At 35.2% G+C, this 18,631-nt stretch overlaps 4 protein-coding genes across 5 annotated transcripts; 3 read left to right on the top strand and 1 right to left on the bottom strand.

Annotated features, from left to right (window-relative positions):
* The first annotated feature begins 207 nt into the window (after positions 1–207).
* Positions 208–3,097, top strand: LOC116143548 (alpha-soluble NSF attachment protein 2-like). Its single transcript, XM_031428999.1, has 9 exons — positions 208–434; positions 541–590; positions 721–793; positions 1,177–1,256; positions 1,648–1,799; positions 2,012–2,171; positions 2,257–2,304; positions 2,443–2,523; positions 2,861–3,097. The coding sequence occupies exons 1-9, from the start codon at positions 290–292 to the stop codon at positions 2,939–2,941; spliced, it is 870 nt and encodes a 289-aa protein (XP_031284859.1). The 5' UTR covers positions 208–289; the 3' UTR covers positions 2,942–3,097.
* A 724-nt stretch (positions 3,098–3,821) lies between these two features.
* LOC116143550 lies at positions 3,822–12,503 on the top strand. The gene is made up of 24 exons (XM_031429000.1): positions 3,822–4,331; positions 4,410–4,481; positions 4,628–4,671; positions 4,771–4,882; positions 5,009–5,080; positions 5,339–5,401; positions 5,519–5,596; positions 5,673–5,765; positions 6,040–6,159; positions 6,554–6,640; positions 6,774–6,983; positions 7,071–7,118; positions 7,566–7,820; positions 7,931–8,034; positions 8,310–8,554; positions 8,976–9,044; positions 9,158–9,222; positions 9,377–9,546; positions 9,702–9,780; positions 10,179–10,434; positions 10,787–10,832; positions 11,217–11,325; positions 11,850–11,912; positions 12,133–12,503. Exons 1-24 carry the CDS (start codon positions 4,014–4,016, stop codon positions 12,211–12,213), a joined length of 2,859 nt encoding a protein of 952 aa, XP_031284860.1. The 5' UTR covers positions 3,822–4,013; the 3' UTR covers positions 12,214–12,503.
* Positions 12,504–14,623: 2,120 nt separating this feature from the next.
* On the top strand, positions 14,624–17,809 carry LOC116143593. 2 transcript variants are annotated; one of them, XM_031429050.1, is made up of 3 exons: positions 14,624–16,539; positions 17,040–17,119; positions 17,636–17,809. In XM_031429050.1, exon 1 carries the CDS (start codon positions 14,726–14,728, stop codon positions 16,460–16,462), a length of 1,737 nt encoding a protein of 578 aa, XP_031284910.1. In that variant the 5' UTR covers positions 14,624–14,725; the 3' UTR covers positions 16,463–16,539; positions 17,040–17,119; positions 17,636–17,809. The 2 variants fall into 2 exon arrangements, with proteins under 2 accessions (XP_031284910.1, XP_031284911.1); XM_031429051.1 differs by lacking the exons at positions 17,040–17,119; positions 17,636–17,809 and adding an exon at positions 16,681–17,011.
* Positions 17,601–18,556, bottom strand: LOC116143594 (wound-induced protein 1). Its single transcript, XM_031429052.1, has one exon. It carries the CDS (start codon positions 18,404–18,406, stop codon positions 17,906–17,908), a length of 501 nt encoding a protein of 166 aa, XP_031284912.1. The 5' UTR covers positions 18,407–18,556; the 3' UTR covers positions 17,601–17,905.
* Positions 18,557–18,631: the final 75 nt, after the last annotated feature.

The following is an 18,631-nucleotide window of genomic DNA, read 5'->3' as shown; positions in this document are numbered from 1 at the left end:
GGTCGCCATAGCCCAACCAATCCGACAGGATATATCCAGGCCAGATTAAACAACCCTAACCCGGCTCATTTGTTCTATCTCCATTAAATTAAACTTCCTAAAACACATGAAGCACATAGTGTCACAAACTAGATAAATGACACGTGTATTACAACAGAATTAGAATATTAATAGTAGCATCCAACTGGCAACTCATTTTAATTTTTACTTCTGTTGCTCATTACGCCCTTTACTTTGCCTTTACGATACCTCTCGCCCTCTCGCCGAAGTCTGAACTCTGAAGGAAGAAATGTCTGATCATCTCGCGAAAGCTCAAGAATTCGAAAAGAAAGCGGAGAAGAAAATAAAAAGCTGGAGCTTATCCGGCTCTAAATACGATGATGCTGCTGAGTTGTACGCTAAATCTGCCAACCATTTTAAACTCGCCAAATCCTGTATGTGCAATTAATGAATTAATTTTTTGAGCTTCTATTTGATCATGTTTAACACGTTAATTAATCATATAACCAGATAATTAATGATATCTCTACTAATCTTCAGGGGACCGAGCTGGATCACTTTACACCACCTTGTCCGATTGTCACTTGAAGGTATATGTTCCACAGTTAAATGATCATATAATAAAGCATAGTATTGAATCACTTTACACCACCTTTTAATTCTGGACTTTAGAAAAGAAATTATATTGATGATAATGTTAATTTGGTGTACCATGTACAGTCGGATAATAAGCATGAAGCTGCCACTGCTTGTGTAGATGCTGCAAACTGCTATAAGAAAACATCAAACAAAGGTGTGCTTTAATTTGAATGCTTTAACTGCATATAATCAATATCTTAATTACATGATAACATAATTCTTTTTTTTAGGCATTTTCTTTCTGAATATGTTCAAAGATGTTCTGAATTTTGGGGTTTTATAATGTTTTAGAAGTTTTAGAAATCAAATGATACTGCTGGTAGAAAAGTAATCAACTCTGTCCAGGAAAAGAAGCAGCTTAGTACAGTTCAAATGATTCAAGTTCGAGAATGGTCAAAAATGGTCTTATGCTTCCGAGATTAAACTTAGAAAAGATTTTTATAAGTTCATACTTGTTTTTGAGCAACAATTCACTTTTGAGTGCTTTTATTTCCAAGTCCAAAGTAGAGTAACAGTATAGCGGTTCTGTATTAGCAGGGGCTATATCATGCTTGGATCGAGCAGTAAATATATTTGTGGATATTGGCAGATACAGCATTGCTGCAAGATATTCCAAGGTACATTTTCATGTCATGACTTTGTTATTTCGTTAGGAAATCAGTAAAATACATCAATAGTTTCTCCTGATTGGCCTGGACTTCTAGAGTGAATTTTCTCCTTCACCTCCGTTCTGCAATATTTTGAGTATGTATATTGCGTCTGTATTATGGACTTGTGTTTCTATGAGAAGATAAAAGATATTGAAATAAAATAATATTACTCTTACAAATTTTTTATACAAACTAATATAACACAATGAGAACATGAAAGTAAGAAAGTCAAAGCATTTAATGTAGATGAATTGTGTGGTAATATAAAAGTAATGATACATCAATTCGACAAGAGTTTATATAGATAATTTGTAATTAGCACTTGAGCTGAATTGAATAACTATTTTTGATCATCTAGGATATTGGTGAATTATATGAGCTTGAGAAGAATAATGAGAAGGCTATTCTATACTTCGAACGGGCAGCTGAATATTTTGAAAACGCAGAAGCAACAACCTCTGCCAACCAGTGCAAGCTGAAAGTTGCTCAATTTTCTGCTCAACAAGAACAGTAAGTTGCATTTGAGAATTTTGTGTAATTATAGTGAGAAATTGTCATGATCTCAAATTGGACTTCAGCAATTGGTAAGAGTGCATCCACTTCTGGGGCTGTACATTCCATCAGTTCAACACAGAGGCCTATCCAGAAAGCCATAAGCTATGCCGTTGGTCTCATATTAGTTGAAGTGATGTGGAGGGAACTGAATTCTCTTTATTTTGCAGATATCAGAAGGCGATTGAGATATATGAAAAAATAGCACGACAATCACTCGACATTAACTTGCTTAAATATGGAGTAAGAGGACATCTGCTTAATGCTGGCCTTTGCCATCTTTGTAGAGGCGATGTTGTTGCAATAACCAATGCTTTGGAGCAATATGAGGTTCTTATTATTATATTATTTCGAGGATTGATGGAACTTTATATAAACAGTAAATTTTTTAAGAACTTTTCAATTGGTTGTGCAGAACTTGGATCTAACATTTTCTAGAACTCGAGAGTACAAGTTTTTAGCTGTAAGTAGTGGCTTTTATGCATTGATTGTGGTATTGCAAGGACCTTAATGTGCCATTCTGTTTGGAGTTTGTCACAATCTTTGTTTTCTAGAGTAATTGCATACTCTTAGCTGAACATAGAGACTATTTTTATGTCAGGATTTGGCTACTGCAATCGAAGAGGAAGATGTTACCAAATTCACTAATGTTGTCAAGGAATTCGACAGCATAACTCGGCTGGTACATCGCTTTCTGCCATTTGCTTTAAATTTCCTTGGGTGCCCTTCTCAACTTGGACCATCCTGAGAAGTGCAGGCCATTTCATGTTGAAGGGCCAGAGCATGTTTAATCTGCCTCATTTTCAATTGGGATTCCCTCAAAAAGGCTTTGGTTTTTACCCCTATAAACATGGAACCTTATCCATATCTTTCTTTTCTCATCTTAACTGCTTTTCAATTCAATTTCTTCACAATTACTTTTTAAATGAGCTTCCTTCAGATTTTCTGTAGCTGAAGAAGGTAACTTAAATGCTACTTCTGGTGAATGTTTATGTCTGACTTGAAATTTTGTTTCTTAGGATCCTTGGAAGACTACACTTCTATGGCGGGTTAAGGAGGCTCTGAAAGCCAAAGTACTAGAGGAAGACGATTTGACCTGAAATGGATCCACTAATGTTTAGTAATTTTTCCTTCATTCGTTCTTTGTTTTTGCTTGGAATTATTCTGTACATCAAAAGCGTAGTGTTCATGTATAAAGCTCTGCTTCTGCAGTCTATTTAGATCATTTGTGAGAATAACTTATTTGTAAACATAAGATTTATTTTGGTAAAAGATAAGCCTTAGATTTAGATTAAAATAAAGAACTTATCTCATAGAAGGATTCCAATTCCAAATATTAGTTGTTGTTCTTGCTGTTCAATTTTAGGATTATTTTAAGGCAATATTCAACTAATCAGAACAATACAAGATTCCATGGTCAAGCGACTCTGGTTCTATGACATTAACAAAATACAAGCGAGCAGTCCGAAGTCTAATCACATTATTTGGCAGGTTGAGCCAAAACTAAGCTTATATCCATGGGTTGTCCATATAGTTAGACAAATTGGGATAGTCGGTTTCTAATTTAAAATTATTTAATCATCTTAAAATAGTTATGATTATATCCATGAGTTGTCCAGATTGTTAGACAAATTGGGGTAAATTTGTTTTTAATTTAAAATTATTCAACTATCTTAAAATAGCTATGATTATATTCGTGGATTATCTAGACAATTAGACGAATTGGGGATGATAAACGCACCATCAGACAATATAATATTAATGTAAAAGTATAAATTTGTTTTTAATTTAAAATTATTCAATTATCTCAGGTCTTATAAAAAATTGGTACTTCATTTTTTAATTAGAGGAGTTTGTTTTATTACATTAGTGTAGCTAATCTCATTAATCATTGTCATCACTAATCAAGAATTCCCATTATTAATTACTCGTACTAAGAAACAAATCCAATCACAAAACGACAGCGCCAACGGCCAATGACGAACACGCACTTCCTCATATGGCGTCAATTGCCGCCTGAAACCAATTTTTAAAGCCAAAATTTATAAAACAAACAAATTCAACTTGCATCCTCACTCTCGTCTCTACTATCACTCTTTGTATATTTGTGTACATAATGAAACACGTCACTGCTTGATCAGGCTTCCTCAACGCTTCTACTTAAATCGTCCAATGGCTATGGCTTCACTCGCGTTCGGTTCAAGCCTAAGCTTACTTCGCAGCGACCGAAACGACGCTGTCGTCACACGGCTTTTCCGTTCTCCGAATATCTTAAGTTTGAATCGGAAGTTGAAGAATTGTTGTTACTCTTCAAAAATGGCAAGTTCGGGAGTTGGAGTTACACGCGCCAGTACTGAGGTGGTGGAAGATCGAACTGTGGAGAAAGAAGAACGTGGTAGGGTTTTGAGAGTTGCTCTCATTTGTGGAGGTCCTTCTGCTGAGCGTGGAATTTCTCTTAACTCAGCTAGATCAGTGCTTGATCACATACAGGTATCTCGTCTTACACATTTTTTATGTAATTATAATTTAATTAATATTCCAATAATTAACTGTTCACGTTTTGATTAGGGAGATGATTTGCACGTGAGTTGCTATTACATTGACTGTGATCTTAATGCCTTCGCAATTTCCTCTGCTCAGGTTTGTTCAATATTTTAGTAAGAAAATTCTCGAAGTCTTGTTTTAAAATTTTATTGTGATTATAACAATTAACTATTAAGGATCAAATAAGTAACAGTTCTAAGTAACTAATATATGTGTTACTAATATTTAAGTCTTATTATTAGGTATATTCAAATACACCTGCAGATTTTGATTTTAAACTTGAAAGGTAAGCTAGTTTTATGATATTTGTCGGAAATTTACTTGTTTATGGTTAATTGAGAAGTGAAAATGTGAAGAGGCTGATTATTTTTGTTTGTGTATGCAGTCTTGCGCAAGGTTTTGGGTCATTGTCTGAATTTGCAGAACATCTTGCTGCGTCTGTAGATATTGTATTTCCTGCAATACACGGTCGATTTGGTGAAGATGGTGGCATTCAGGTCTACTATAGTATAATCCTTTGTACATGATATTCTCACACACGGAAATCCACATATTTTACTTGATATCCTTTTTTTGGAAGGTTTTGATTTTTAGATTATATTGTTATGTTTGACGAATTACAGGAACTGTTGGAAAAATATAATGTTCCATTTGTTGGCACAGGATCGAGAGAGTGTCGTCAAGCATTTGATAAGGTAGAAGGAACTTTATTCTTGATCCTTTTAGAAGTTACTTTAGTTCTCATATAGATTTATGAGACATAATTTAGCATTGAATCCTATAATTGAGTCATTGGTTCTTATATATCATCATAGCAGATCTTACACTCATTGGTTTTGTAGACACTGAGATAGCTAATTTTTTATATTAGCATCATCAGTCAATTTAGGGCTATTGAATATGGATGCTTTGACAAGATGATGCTAACATATTGTCCTTTCATCTGTTGGCAGTACAATGCCTCCTTGGAGCTCAGCAAACAAGGATTCATAACAGTACCTAGTTTCTTAGTGCAGGTATAGTTTTTAATATAATACATTCTTTTATATCTTATTGAAAAAAAAGAAGAAGAAGTAATTAAGGATTTTGATTATTAAATCTGTATGCTTACAGTTTTTTCTGCTGGCACTTAGGGAACTGAAGTGAATGAATCTGAATTATCAAAGTGGTTTGTGAGAAACCATTTGGATCCTAACTCAGGGAAAGCTGTGGTGAGGCACAATTCCGATCAGAAAATCTTAACACGTTGATAAAATTCAGATCTTGACTTAGTATATCTTTTTTTAGGTAAAACCAGCAGTTGCAGGATCAAGCATTGGTGTTACAGTTGCATATGGTGTCACTGATTCCCTTAAAAAAGCTAAGGAAATTATTTTAGAGGTAGTTGAATTTTATCAAGCCTACTTAATGCATGGTTCAGAGATTTATTGTTAATATACCAATAATTGGACCAATTTGATATGAAGAGTAACCAATTACTTTAATTTGAATTAGCATTGTCTTTCTCTTTTAAAATAAGTGATATCACAAATTCACACTTTCCCTTTCTTTTTGTTTCATCATGCTTTTACTGAAAATGTTTTACTGGTACATTGTATCAGAAGGTCTCTTTAATGTTACCTTATGAATCATGTGTTCTTTATATTTTTAATAGGGGATTGATGATCGAGTCCTGGTTGAAATATTTCTTGAAGGAGGAAGCGAGTTTACGTCCATTGTCCTTGATGTGGGGTCTGGATCTGATTGCCATCCTGTTGTTTTACTGCCAACCGAGGTTTTTTTCACTATAAATTAATATTTGCATTTGAGAATACGCACATGGATTTAAAAGTTATTATTATTGTCATTATTTTAATTATTAAAGCTTGAGCCATTGCTATATCATAGTTTGCTTGTGACTACTGTGCATTTGGATGCTGTTAACTTTTCCATTTTTTCAAAAAGAATTAACTAGTGACATGAGATGGAAGTTTAACAGTTAAAATATCAAGTTTAAGAATACAAACTTCTGGTTATTGCCTTTGTGCTAAATAAGAACAATAAAAAAATTGATTTATGAAAGCAATGAGATATACTATTTGTTTTGTAACTGTCATTGTATATAGCTCATCTCCCAGACTTTAGCCTAATTATTGATTAGGTATTAATATAATGGCATCAATGGCCAGGTGGAGCTTCAATTTCATGGCATTGGTGATGTAAGGGAGAAGGATGCAATTTTTAATTACCGGCGGAAATATCTTCCAACACAACAGGTACAACTGCACTGCATCTGGTGTTATCATGCCTGTAATATGTTTTGACCTTCAATACGTGATATGTAATATAACTAACTATTTTTCATGCCTTCGTCTTTCTGATTCTGAGAGAAGCTTATGTACTTCACAGGTTGTTTATCACACTCCACCTCGTTTTCCTATTGATGTAATTAAAAGTATTCAAGAAGGTGCATCCCTGTTATTCCAACGGCTTGGACTACGTGATTTTGCTCGAATTGATGGATGGTTTTTGCCTTCTTCTACAAGTGTATTTTCATCTTCAGAAAACAAATATGGGAGAACTGAATCCGGTACAATTTTATTTACTGACATTAACCTGGTGAGATAAATCTCTTAACTTTTTCACTCTGATTCTGTCATTGATTCTCCTTACATGACTCTTATCAATGTAAACTCCATCTATCAGATTAGCGGGATGGAACAGACAAGCTTCTTGTTTCAGCAAGCATCAAAGGTAACTTGGAAGTTTGAATAATGTTTTGAATGGTCATTAAAATGAAAGTTGTAATCATGGCCTCTAAGCTGATTTGAAGTAAAAATATATCACATGGTGCTATTTGGCCAGCACATCATCTATATACTTAATAGTGTTGATGAAATGTGCATTTTAACCAAGTACATTATAAATGATTCTTTGGTAACTGCCTCTGGTGATCTTGAGTATGGATTGGGAGAGTTCAAAACATTTTTGTCCTGTTTGAAAGTCTCCTGATCATAACTCTTAGATTTGAGGGAAGATTATCTTTGTGTATTTGCTGATAAATGTTTTATATATTTTTCCCTAAAATTAATTTTAGACAGATTCTTTTTCATGTTCAATATATTCCGTCCTAAGTTTTAAGTATCATCCATCCTTTTCCAACTGCCACTGTTCCTCAAAAAGATCCCTTCTCATGTTCAGGTTGGATTTTCCCATTCAAACATTCTTCGAACAGTTATTCGTCGTGCTTGCTCGAGATTTCCCAATCTTGTATCAAACAATAGTTTGTCAAGTCATTTGCCTGGTAGATTAAATGCTGCACATCTTACTAAAGCACTCAACAAATATGAAGGTAGTCGTAAGGTTTTTGTCATATTTGGAGGAGACACTTCAGAACGGCAAGTATCCCTCATGAGTGGAACAAATGTATGGCTCAATTTGCAGGGATTCGACGATGTAAGTTTAAGAAATCTTGCAATTATTGCATGTTATAAAAGTTTTAATTTCTGATTGAAGTATGCTATAGGCATCATACTGTCTGAAATTGGAATATTGTGTATCTGCAGATTGAAGTAACTCCTTGTTTGCTTGCTCCTTCAATTGACTCTTCTGGTACAGATCCTGAAAAAAGGGATTCTGATGTGAGCTCCAGAGAGGTCTGGTCACTACCGTAAGTACAGATTTCATTCTTCTGGCCTCTTTACTAAGGTTGCTGTTTTTAGCAGATTTGCCAATTTTATATCACCTTGTCAGTTAAATATATCATCTTTGCTTTTTTGGGTTTTCCATTTTGCTTTCTAGGCTCTTCATGACTAGTAAATTTTAGAATCTTCAGAAATTCATGAACTCTTGGGTTTTGTAATCTCTCACCTTCTCTATTACGTTAGTCCAACATAATGCTATTTTATTTCTCTTCTTAAAAAACCCAAAAATAAAAAAACGCAGTTACTCTCTTGTGCTGAGACACACAACTGAGGAAGTCCTTGCTGCATGCATTGAAGCAATTGAACCAGCTCGGGCTGCATTTACATCTCACTTAAGGAACCAAGTGATGAATAATCTGACAGAAGGTTTGAAGAAACACAGTTGGTTTACAGGGTTTGATATAGCTGATGAACTGCCTAAGAGATTTTCATTGGAGGAGTGGATCAAGATTGCCAAGGATGTTCAGGCAACAGTTTTTATTGCAGGTTAGATTTCAACTGCTTTTTCTTTTTGTTTCTCTTTTTCTTGGCTAAGATACACAGTTGGCTAGACCTTTTTACTCTTTTAACCTTCCCAATCCCTCTAATGAAGGCAGGATTTGGTCTCAAGTTTTTTGTATGACATCAAGAGATTTTTCTAGCTACAATAACTGGCACCTATGTCCATGTACTTCTTAGTGTTTATTGTTTCCTCTATATTTTTCTCTGGCTATATTCAATCATGATTTTAAGCGTATTGACTATACGTATCATGGAAGATTACACTTACATCAGAACTCCTTGAAGTGTATAGTACACTAACATAGTAGGAGTGTTACTTTCACTGTTTGGTTGGTATCGTTAAAAGAAGTAGAAGAACCAAAATTTTTTTTTTTTTCATTATGAGCTAAACCAATGTTATCTACAGTTCATGGGGGAATTGGTGAAGATGGTACTCTTCAATCCTTGCTGGAGGCAGAAGGAGTCCCTTATACAGGTTTATTCTCATTGACACTTGGAGGAAGAATTGGTTTTTCTTTATAAATGTGCTTATTTTCTCTCTCTCTCTTTTTTTTTTTTTTTCCCTCCCTTGACTCCTTTCGTATGAAGGTCCTGGTGTTATGGCTTCTAAAACTTGTATGGACAAAGTTGCAACATCATTAGCACTTAATCATGTATGGTAACGAGTAATATGTATGATGTCGTTTCTTGTAATAGCTTCAATTATTAATTTGTTTAGATAACCATAATTCCAACAGTTAAACTTTTGAGGAATTACCTAACAATGGCTTTTTAAACTCAAGCAATTTTCTTTCTGGAAATTAACAGCTAGCTGACATGGGAGTACTTACAATAAATAAAGATGTGAGGAAGAAGGAGGATTTATTTAATATACCCATACCTGAGATTTGGCATGAGCTGACCTCTAAGCTGCAGTGTGAAACTTTATGTGTTAAACCAGCAAGGGATGGATGCTCAACTGGTGTTGCAAGATTATGGTTGGTTATTTCTTCTTTCTGACCTGTCTCTGTTGTTGAATGATTGTGATGTTTGTGAATGTGTCATTTGCTCAAACTGATATCATATACATCTATGGTAATACTCTTTTTTAATTGCTTTAATCTATATTATGCTTATTCTTTTGTTCATGCAGCTCTGCAGAGGATCTTGCGGTGTATGTGAAAGCACTGGAGGAGTGTCTTCTACGTATTCCTCCTAATAGTTTTTCAAGGGTATAGAAGCCTGGATATTCGTCTTTCATGCCGTCTCATTCAAAATAGTTTATACCCTTATCTTGTTAGAATATATGTTAATAATTATCAACCTGCGGTCTATGTTTTATTTTTAATGACAGTGTTACTGGCAAATGCCAATTAGAAAATGATTAAGTGTAACAGTTAGGTAATAGAATTTGTGTGGGTCCTGTGAAGTCTCTGAAATAGATAAACAAGATCTTAATGACTATCTCCTCTCTTATGTACAATTCTTTTAATTGTTGAGCATATGCATTAATTTTTGTCGTAAAATGGAAAAAAAATTGAACGTTCTTCAACGTTACCATTTTGTCCACAATAACATCAGCAAGATTTTATCTTATGACCTGTTTATTTCTTTTTTGAATACTTTCTAGGCACATGGAATGATTGAGATGCCAAACCCTTCTCCAGAGCTCTTGATCTTTGAACCTTTTATTGAGACTGATGAGATAGTATTTTCATCAAAATCCACAAATGAGAATGCGCATCGCCTATTGTGGAAAGGAGACAGTCGGTGGGTAGAAGTTACAGTTGGTGTAATAGGAAAATGTGGATCAATGCATTCATTGATGCCTAGTGTTACTGTCAAAGAAACTGGTGACATCTTATCACTTGAGGAAAAATTTCAAGGTGCATTTCATTCACGATTTTTTATGGCTTAATCTTTCCCATTGGACTTCTCTTTTTTGGAGTTTTTGGTCTGCAACCTTCAAATCATCTAGATGTACCAATGGCATCACTTAGGCTATGATTCAATTTTTTAGCAAATTATCAAACTGCGCATTTCTAGTATTTGAACAAGCTCATTAATAAGTATGAGAACATTTCTATCAAATATCTTCTTTAGAGTTTGACTAAATTTTTGTATTCTTACACTATGTATTTGCCTCGTATGTTTTAAAGAAAAAAGGGAAAAATGGGACCTGAAAATTTTGTATACAAAAGCAGTTTTTCACGTATTAGTGTATGTATTTTTTGACAGGTGGAACTGGCATTAATCTCACTCCACCTCCAGCATCAATTATTAGGTTCGTTAAGAACCCTGACCTTTTGATTTTACATTTATGCACTATGGCTGCTTCTATTATACCACATTTCATTCTTGAAAGAAGCATTCAATCACATTACTCTGCTTCAGCCAGTTGAAAAGTTACGCATTCATAAATTTACTTTTAGGCTGTCAAAAGAAGATACGCATTCTGTAGAGGATGGGAATTGATAATATAAGTGCTATCGTTTTAAGACTGAATTCAGATGTTTAACTTTCATTTCCCCATATTAACTTGATTGAATATCTTGTACAAGGCTTGTGCCAAGCTCTTCCATTCGGTTTTATTTCTTCTTTTCAAAATTTCTTTCCATTTTGGATCAGTAATTTGTTGAATTATTTATGTATTGTCTTTTTGATTTAGGAATGAGGCTCTGGAGAAATGTAAACAACACATTGAACTAATTGCGAACACTCTGCAATTAGAAGGATTTTCACGAATTGATGCATTTGTCAATGCTGATAGTGGAGAGGTATGTTGACTTTTGTGATTCACAGGACGTTTTTTTGCCTTTTCCTTTAATAAAAAAGCACGATGTAAGCTTATGTTTATTTTCTTTTTTATCATTCTAAATGTAATGTAATACATGTACAATCATTAGAATGAACTACAACAGGATTCTTGGCAATTTTATAGTATATGACAAGCGTTTTCCAAATTTTCCTCGTTAGGAGTTTCGATATGCGTTAGGTCTGCACTGACAGACTTCTGCCGTGTACATTATGAAATATGAATGTGCGTGAGATGGTTTATATCAACTCTTAATGTGGTTTAGTATATTCTTTAAACCTAGATTTCTCGATACGTACCATGTTCCATATGTCCAAATGAAAGGATAGCATTATCATTTTTCTCTACAGATGTAATCTTCTCTCTGCACCTGCTTGATTGGATATAAGAAGATTTTAAGTGAATCCTTTGCCATTTAGGTTTTGTTTCTTGATGAATGATTCAGATACTTCGTATTTAATCCATGGTCAATTTCATTCTTTTCAGGTATTGATCATAGAGGTGAATACTGTTCCTGGAATGACTCCATCCACTGTCCTGATACATCAGGTAAAATTATGACTCCTAATTTAGATGTCGCATATTATCTTATATTGTTTTGGTGAACTGGCTTGGTGTCAAACATAACATCTGTATACACCAAGTTTGTCACCTTACAGATGAAATATTTTAGTTCATAAAACAGTAAAATAATTCAATTTTCACGACAAAGATACTACTTACATGACTGCTAACATATTTAATTATGTTGTACTTGTACACGTCTCAGGCACTAGCTGAACAACCTCCCATGTATCCCCATCAGTTCTTCCGTACACTGCTTGATCTGGGATCAGCAAGGTTCGTATAAGTTTGTTGTATCTACCCGTCTGGTTTATTATGGAGACATCGGTGGCTTGGTGTGTTGTTGCCTTTGAACTGGCTAACGAAGAAGTTATTGCCAAGTGTCCAGAGTTGGCTGTTATCTCGTTAATAAGTAAATTAAATGCTGTAATTTTGGTTGGATTTCGCTTTCGATTTGTTGCTTAATTTGCTGTATTATCTATTACAAAGGGCATTGTATTGATGACTTCGCCATATGCTAACTGTCAACCATGCAAATTTTAAATTTTAAATTTAAAACGTTGATTTATCACCCCACATGCCATGATTATCCATTGATGCGAAGAGGTAAATGAACTAGTGGGTTTGTTTAAATAAATTAATTAATTAATTTTTTTTTTTCTTTTAATTAAGATGTTTAAGTTAATTTATGCGTATTTCAATTAATCTATGAGAAGTTATCTCACAAGCCACATCAATCTACCGACACCACTACTTAGGTAAATCTTAGGCAAAGATAATACTTTTGTCATTTTGTGCACTAAAATTTTTATTATACTAATAAGAGTAAACTACTTTTTCCCACCCAAAGATTTTTGAATACCACTTTCCTACTCAAAGTTAATATTTCGTTATTACTTAAAACCAATTTTGGTGGCAAAAATTTTCTTCGTCACCACCATTTAAATCTTCGATCTCCTTTCTATAAAATCTTTCTCACTCCAGCACATGATTTTTTGTTGATTGTCGGCCATCGTAAATTTAAGATTTCTTATTCTTAACTGATTTTCAACTTATTCCAATGATATATTTAATTAATCATCACCATTCGATCCATCGACTTTTACTCTACAAAAACCCTTTTATCCTATCGCTATTTGAGAAAGTGAAATATATTTTAAGTATTAATTGAATATAAACAAAAGTGATATTTTAAAACTTTTTAGATGGGAAGGTGTCGTTAAGGCAAACCTTTAACGAGAAAAAATCATTTACTCAATTAATAATATGAAAAAGTTTATTTTTTTTAAATAATTTTTTTTCTACTTATGTCTTAATATGCCTATCACCGTGAGTCGTGAATCGTGTTTTTTTGTTCCTTGTTACGGCGACCAGATAGCCGAATAAAAGGGTGGAAACTTGTACATCTAGGTTGCCAACACATTTCCAATGTCCAACAGCAAAGAAGATTTACTTTTGACTTTCTAATTCTTAGCCGTCTTCCAGAAACAAATAGAAAAAAACACGAACAATTTATAAGATTATCGCAACAATAAAAAAAACCCAATTAAGATTAATTTATCATCTAAATCCAAATGTTTTAAAACCAAATCACACCATTAAATAAATAACATAAATGGCTATTCATAGTTTAAACGTTTTGTACTCACAATTGGAACGAGGCTACCACGAACTTAGTGCGAAATGAATCACCCATGAGAATATCAAGAAAAGTAAAAGAATAAAGTTAAAGGTCACGTTTCTTGACCAATAATTTTATTTTCTTTTTTTAATTTATTTTTGGGATCCGGGAGTCCGTGAAACCGTGTTAAGGAAAGAGTAAAGAGTCTAAAGACGCAACACAACAAGACAATAAAGAAAAAGTGACAACAAAAAAACAAAAAACTGCTGCCGTTTCTGTTTCCAAATATTTGAAACTCAAAAAAAGAAGTGCCGCTCTCCCTCTCTTTCTCTTTCTCTTTCTCTCTTTCTTTAATGATGTTAATAATAATAAACTACTAGTCAATTTAATTCTCAGCTTTTGTAACCGAGGTTTATTGATGTGTTGTTGTATTGTGTTGTGTTGTGTCACCGCCGGACTTGGTTAAAAGAAAGCTTCTGTTTCAAGTATGGAAACAAGAGCATGAGACAAACTCCAGTTTTGTTTCATGACCCGACCAACCTTAGGTATGAGTTTTAAGTTTTAACGCTTTGAATTTTTGTTTTAACGTTTTCCTTCCAACATTTGTGAATTTGAATTTTAATTCTTTTCCTGGTAATGTTGATTCACATTCTGGGTATGTGATAAAGTTTATGTTGTATTTTTGTCTTTAATGTGATATTGTTCCCAGGTTTATTACCAAAACTTGGACTTGTTGATGAGAGTAAGGTTTTTTTTTTTTCTTTTTTTTTTGTGAATTTTGATCGCCATCGACTACTCCTGCTTTAATTTTGAAAACTTCTTCTTCTTTGAGTTGATTAGAATGTAAATAGAAGTTTATCTTGTTTTCAATTTGAGCTGGTTTTGTTTTTAATCGAAAGACTTGTGGTTTGATTTGTTCAGAATGTTATTTGTGCTTTTGAAAATTTTTCAGGAACTCTTGCAATGATCAATTTTAGTAGTATATGATTTGTGTTTTATTTTATTATTTTTTTCTAGCATGAACTTGTAGAAGATTGTGAACGAAAAGTAGTATAGATTTTGGATTCCTCTGGTGGTGGCGGCGCCATCATGGTGTAGACGGTAGCAGTGATTTTTGGCTCGGTTGTTAAGAAATTTTGGATCATAAGAAACTCAAGAACTGAAAAATTGAGGTATAATGGTTTCAAACAGAGATGGAGTAGGCTTAGCTGAAGTTCATGATAAAATGCCTTCCGTTGGGGCTTCTGATGGTTGTAATGGAGAAAGTTCTGTTGAAACTTCAATGTCTGAAGAGGGTTTGCTGAACGATGAAAAGCCTAGAACGAGGAGTCAGGTTAAATTGGCAATTATTTCCAGTAAATTTAACTTACTGAAAGTGGGTTCCAGTGGCAATTTACATTCTCCAACATCTAAATTTCGGCAGATTGCTAAAGAAAAAGATGATATATCACGTTCTGTACCCTCTTCTACCAGCCAACGGTTCCGACAACGTTTCAGTGGGATCCTTGCTAAGAAAATTGATTGGACATCTCTATCAAAAATCTGCCAAGAGTGGATCAAGAATCCTTTGAACATGACTCTCTTTTTATGGATAACTTGCGTTGCCGTCTCTGGAGCAATCCTTTTTCTTGTTATGACAGGAATGCTTAATGGTGTCCTATCAAAGAAGTCAGAGCGAGATGCCTGGTTTGAGGTCAATAATCAAATCCTTAATGCTCTCTTTACTCTTATGTGTCTATACCAACACCCAAAGCGGTTTCACCACTTTGTACTCCTGATACGGTGGAATCCAAAGGATGTCACTGCACTTAGAAAAATATACTGTAAGAATGGCACTTACAAGCCCCATGAATGGGCGCATATGATGGTGGTAGTTTTGTTACTCCATTTGAATTGCTTTGCTCAGTATGCACTATGTGGCCTTAATTTAGGATACAGAAGATCTGAACGACCTGCTATCGGTGTTGCTATCTGCCTCAGTGTTGCCATTGCTGCTCCTGCGGCTGCAGGTGTGTACTCCATTGTTAGCCCACTAGGAAAGGAGTATGATTCACAAGTTGATCCAGAAGCTCAGGATCAAACTTTCATGAACAGTACAGGCAATCCCAACAGCTGGAAGTTGTCATTGGAGAAACGATTTTCATTTGCATCAAGAAATGAGCACAGAACTCTTGAGCATGCACCTGTATGGAGAGGGGGGTTATTTGACATTTGGGATGATATTGTTGTAGCATATCTTTCTGTTTTCTGTAGCTTTTGTGTTTTAGGGTGGAACCTGGAAAGACTTGGTTTCGGGAATATGTATGTTCATTTTGCAACTTTCCTCCTCTTTTGCACGGCACCATTTTGGATTTTCAACTTGGCTGCTGTCAATATTGATAATGAGACTGTCAGGGAAGCTTTGGGATTAACAGGTGTAATTCTTTGTGTTTTTGGTGTCCTCTATGGTGGCTTCTGGAGGATCCAAATGAGAAAGAGATTCAATTTGCCAGCAAATAACTCATGTTGTGGAAAGCCAGACATTGCGGATTGTGCTCAATGGCTTTTCTGTTGTTGGTGCTCTCTTGCTCAGGAAGTCCGAACAGCTGATTATTATGATATTCTGGAAGATAAGTTTTGCAGGAAACAAACTGATGAACATGACCAACCAACCCTGTCTCCATTACGGCGTGAAGATGGATCGGTTCAATTCAGATCCAGTCCAACTTCTCCCATTTGGGATAGCCCTGGACCGTCCAGGTTAGGGACTGAAAATTCTCCAAGTCCAGGCAGATTTCCAATGGATCACTATAGTCCACATAGACAGCTCTTAAATCTGGAAGTAGACTATTCCTCAAAGGATGATGACAATTATATGAAGCCTCCTGTTTGGCCATCAATGCTGAGAGAAGACAATACCAATCAAAAACTGTAAAGAGTAGATTACTATTGACACATTTAAAGACAAACACCCAGCTTTGTAGCTTTTTGGGTGGAGAAATCTGTAGAACGGTATGTTAATTTCTATAAATTCCCTCTTTTTCTTTTTCATTTTCCCACTCACCTTCTAGTATGCGTAATACGACGAATCCTTACCAACTCTTGAATTTTGTTGGAAAACCTCTGATTCTTTTTCTGACTTCATGGCATTAGCTTAGAATTGTATTGACGCTGAAAGTTTCAACCTTCCGCCACCATTCATATTACACAAGTCAGAGATCAACATGACTGTAAATGTCAGTATGGTTGTTTTCAAATGATATATTTATTCATGACAACATAAATTAACAATAGACAAATGAAGCACACAAAACCAGACACCAGTCACATACAGGCCAGTGTAAGCTATAGTTTGAAGTCATGGAACCTTTGAAATCCCTATTCTCTGTTCCCCTTTTTTTCTAGTAACGAGAGCTAGTTGTGGCCATATAGCCCACATGATAATGGTCATATAATATACAGTTTGTCAAATAGATATGATATAAAATGGTGTTATTTAAGTCCAATTTCAGGCATCTCCAGCTCCAATGAGGCCTCCAATCCCAAACACTTTGGTCACTTTCAAGATTCCCTGGGCTGGCCCTGCAACAAGGTGAGGTTATGATGCCTAATTTCTTTTCCGACTCAAATGTGGCCACGCTTTGACTCCCTAGTGGTCGCTCATCATATGTACCACCCTATCAAAAACAAGAGCTTTCATTTGTAACATGAATCCGGCAAGAGAAAGAGATTGATATCAAGATTGCTTGTAATGTTACGATCATGCATTTTTCTGTTTCTCCCAATTATTGCCTTCTTAGGTCCACTGCAATTTTAGCTTCATCTCAATCGTATAGAACCTTTCATTTGGATTGTGAAGGGTATTTGATGATACATCTCATCCAGTCAACAAATGTAAGCTATAGCTTCAAACTCGAGTCTCCCATGTCAGTCAAACTGATTTTCAGATTAGGAAGTTCTGCTTTACCTAAATTACATTAACAAGATTAGTGTTCATATCTAAAAATTTCTATAAAAAGATGTTTATTTAATGATTGAATAGACCAGACTTTCTAAACCAATTGTCAGATCTCTATTATTTATTCTGCTTTTTGTTCGTAATTGACAGTTGCCGCCATATCAGACTCATGGCCCTGAAAGTGAAAACCCGTCAGCCGAATCTGCGAATCAACTTGTTTAGTCCTCAGGATATCCACTGTTAGTAATTTTCAAGTTTTAAGAAGATAATCACTAAGCCACCTTTCTCGTTAACGATAATTCTAAAAGCCCAAATGCAGTAATACATTGGTCACATTCACATAATTTACATCACAAAATATAGATAATCTAATCAGGTAGGTCCATTGATTCATTTTAGGGCCTGTCTTGTCTTCAGCCACTAAATTGCAAGCAAAACGCCAGGCAACGAGCGGCGTGCAAGATCCCGCGGCTGGCTCTGCCACAAAGTGTGGTTCACTTGTCTAATTTCCCAACGCGGTGGCCGCAGGTCCCTCACGGTGAGCCATGTATTGAAGTACTCTCGGAATTGTGTTATCAGACCATCTTTCACAGTCCATACGTGCACCCAATAAGCTTTTGCTCCTTCCCATCCCTCAGCAATGACCGAATCGCCAACCATATCTATGCTTCTTGGCTCGAACTTGAACGTGGCCTGGCTCGACTCCCCAGTGAGCAGCTTCATCATGTATTGGCATTTTGGAGGTCCATGGAACCACCATTCCAGGTCACTTGCTAAAAGCTTGGACACGGTGTCCATGTCCCCATGAGCCAATGCACTGTAGAGTGATTGCACAATCGCCTGGGTTTGGATTCCAGGGATGTTCATATCAGTGTCAGATTCCGGCACCTGAGTTTCAATATTGTTGAACTTTGCCGCCATTTTGCCAAGGTTACAAATAACAACTCAGAAGAATAAAAATGCTGATAAATTTCTGCTTCTGGATTGACTTCATTCGACCGCATGGCAATGTCTATTTATAGCTGAAAAGGGAGAGGGAAAGGTAGGTTTTGGTACCTTTAATGACATGGTAGATCCAAAGGTCTAGGTTTGCTCCAATTATGTAGATGAATTTAATGCTAATTAATTGTTAAGTAACCCTTAATA

Source organism: Pistacia vera, unplaced genomic scaffold (genome assembly GCF_008641045.1).
Source record: "Pistacia vera cultivar Batoury unplaced genomic scaffold, PisVer_v2 Contig430, whole genome shotgun sequence".
In the NCBI taxonomy this organism is placed as follows: Eukaryota; Viridiplantae; Streptophyta; class Magnoliopsida; order Sapindales; family Anacardiaceae; genus Pistacia; species Pistacia vera.
This window is presented reverse-complemented; position numbering and strand designations above follow the sequence as displayed.

Bases quoted from the DNA above. Each gene is read 5' to 3' on its own strand.
- LOC116143548 (XM_031428999.1), top strand. From the start codon at position 290: ATGTCTGATCATCTCGCGAAAGCTCAAGAATTCGAAAAGAAAGCGGAG. The intron at 794-1,176 runs GTGTGCTTTAAT...CTGTATTAGCAG, and splicing joins TAAGAAAACATCAAACAAAG to GGGCTATATCATGCTTGGAT. The intron at 2,172-2,256 runs GTTCTTATTATT...TTGGTTGTGCAG, and splicing joins ATGCTTTGGAGCAATATGAG to AACTTGGATCTAACATTTTC.
- LOC116143550 (XM_031429000.1), top strand. From the start codon at position 4,014: ATGGCTATGGCTTCACTCGCGTTCGGTTCAAGCCTAAGCTTACTTCGC. The intron at 4,672-4,770 runs GTAAGCTAGTTT...TTGTGTATGCAG, and splicing joins TTTGATTTTAAACTTGAAAG to TCTTGCGCAAGGTTTTGGGT. The intron at 8,035-8,309 runs GTAAGTACAGAT...AAAAAAACGCAG, and splicing joins AGAGAGGTCTGGTCACTACC to TTACTCTCTTGTGCTGAGAC.
- LOC116143593 (XM_031429050.1), top strand. From the start codon at position 14,726: ATGGTTTCAAACAGAGATGGAGTAGGCTTAGCTGAAGTTCATGATAAA.
- LOC116143594 (XM_031429052.1), bottom strand. From the start codon at position 18,406: ATGGCGGCAAAGTTCAACAATATTGAAACTCAGGTGCCGGAATCTGAC.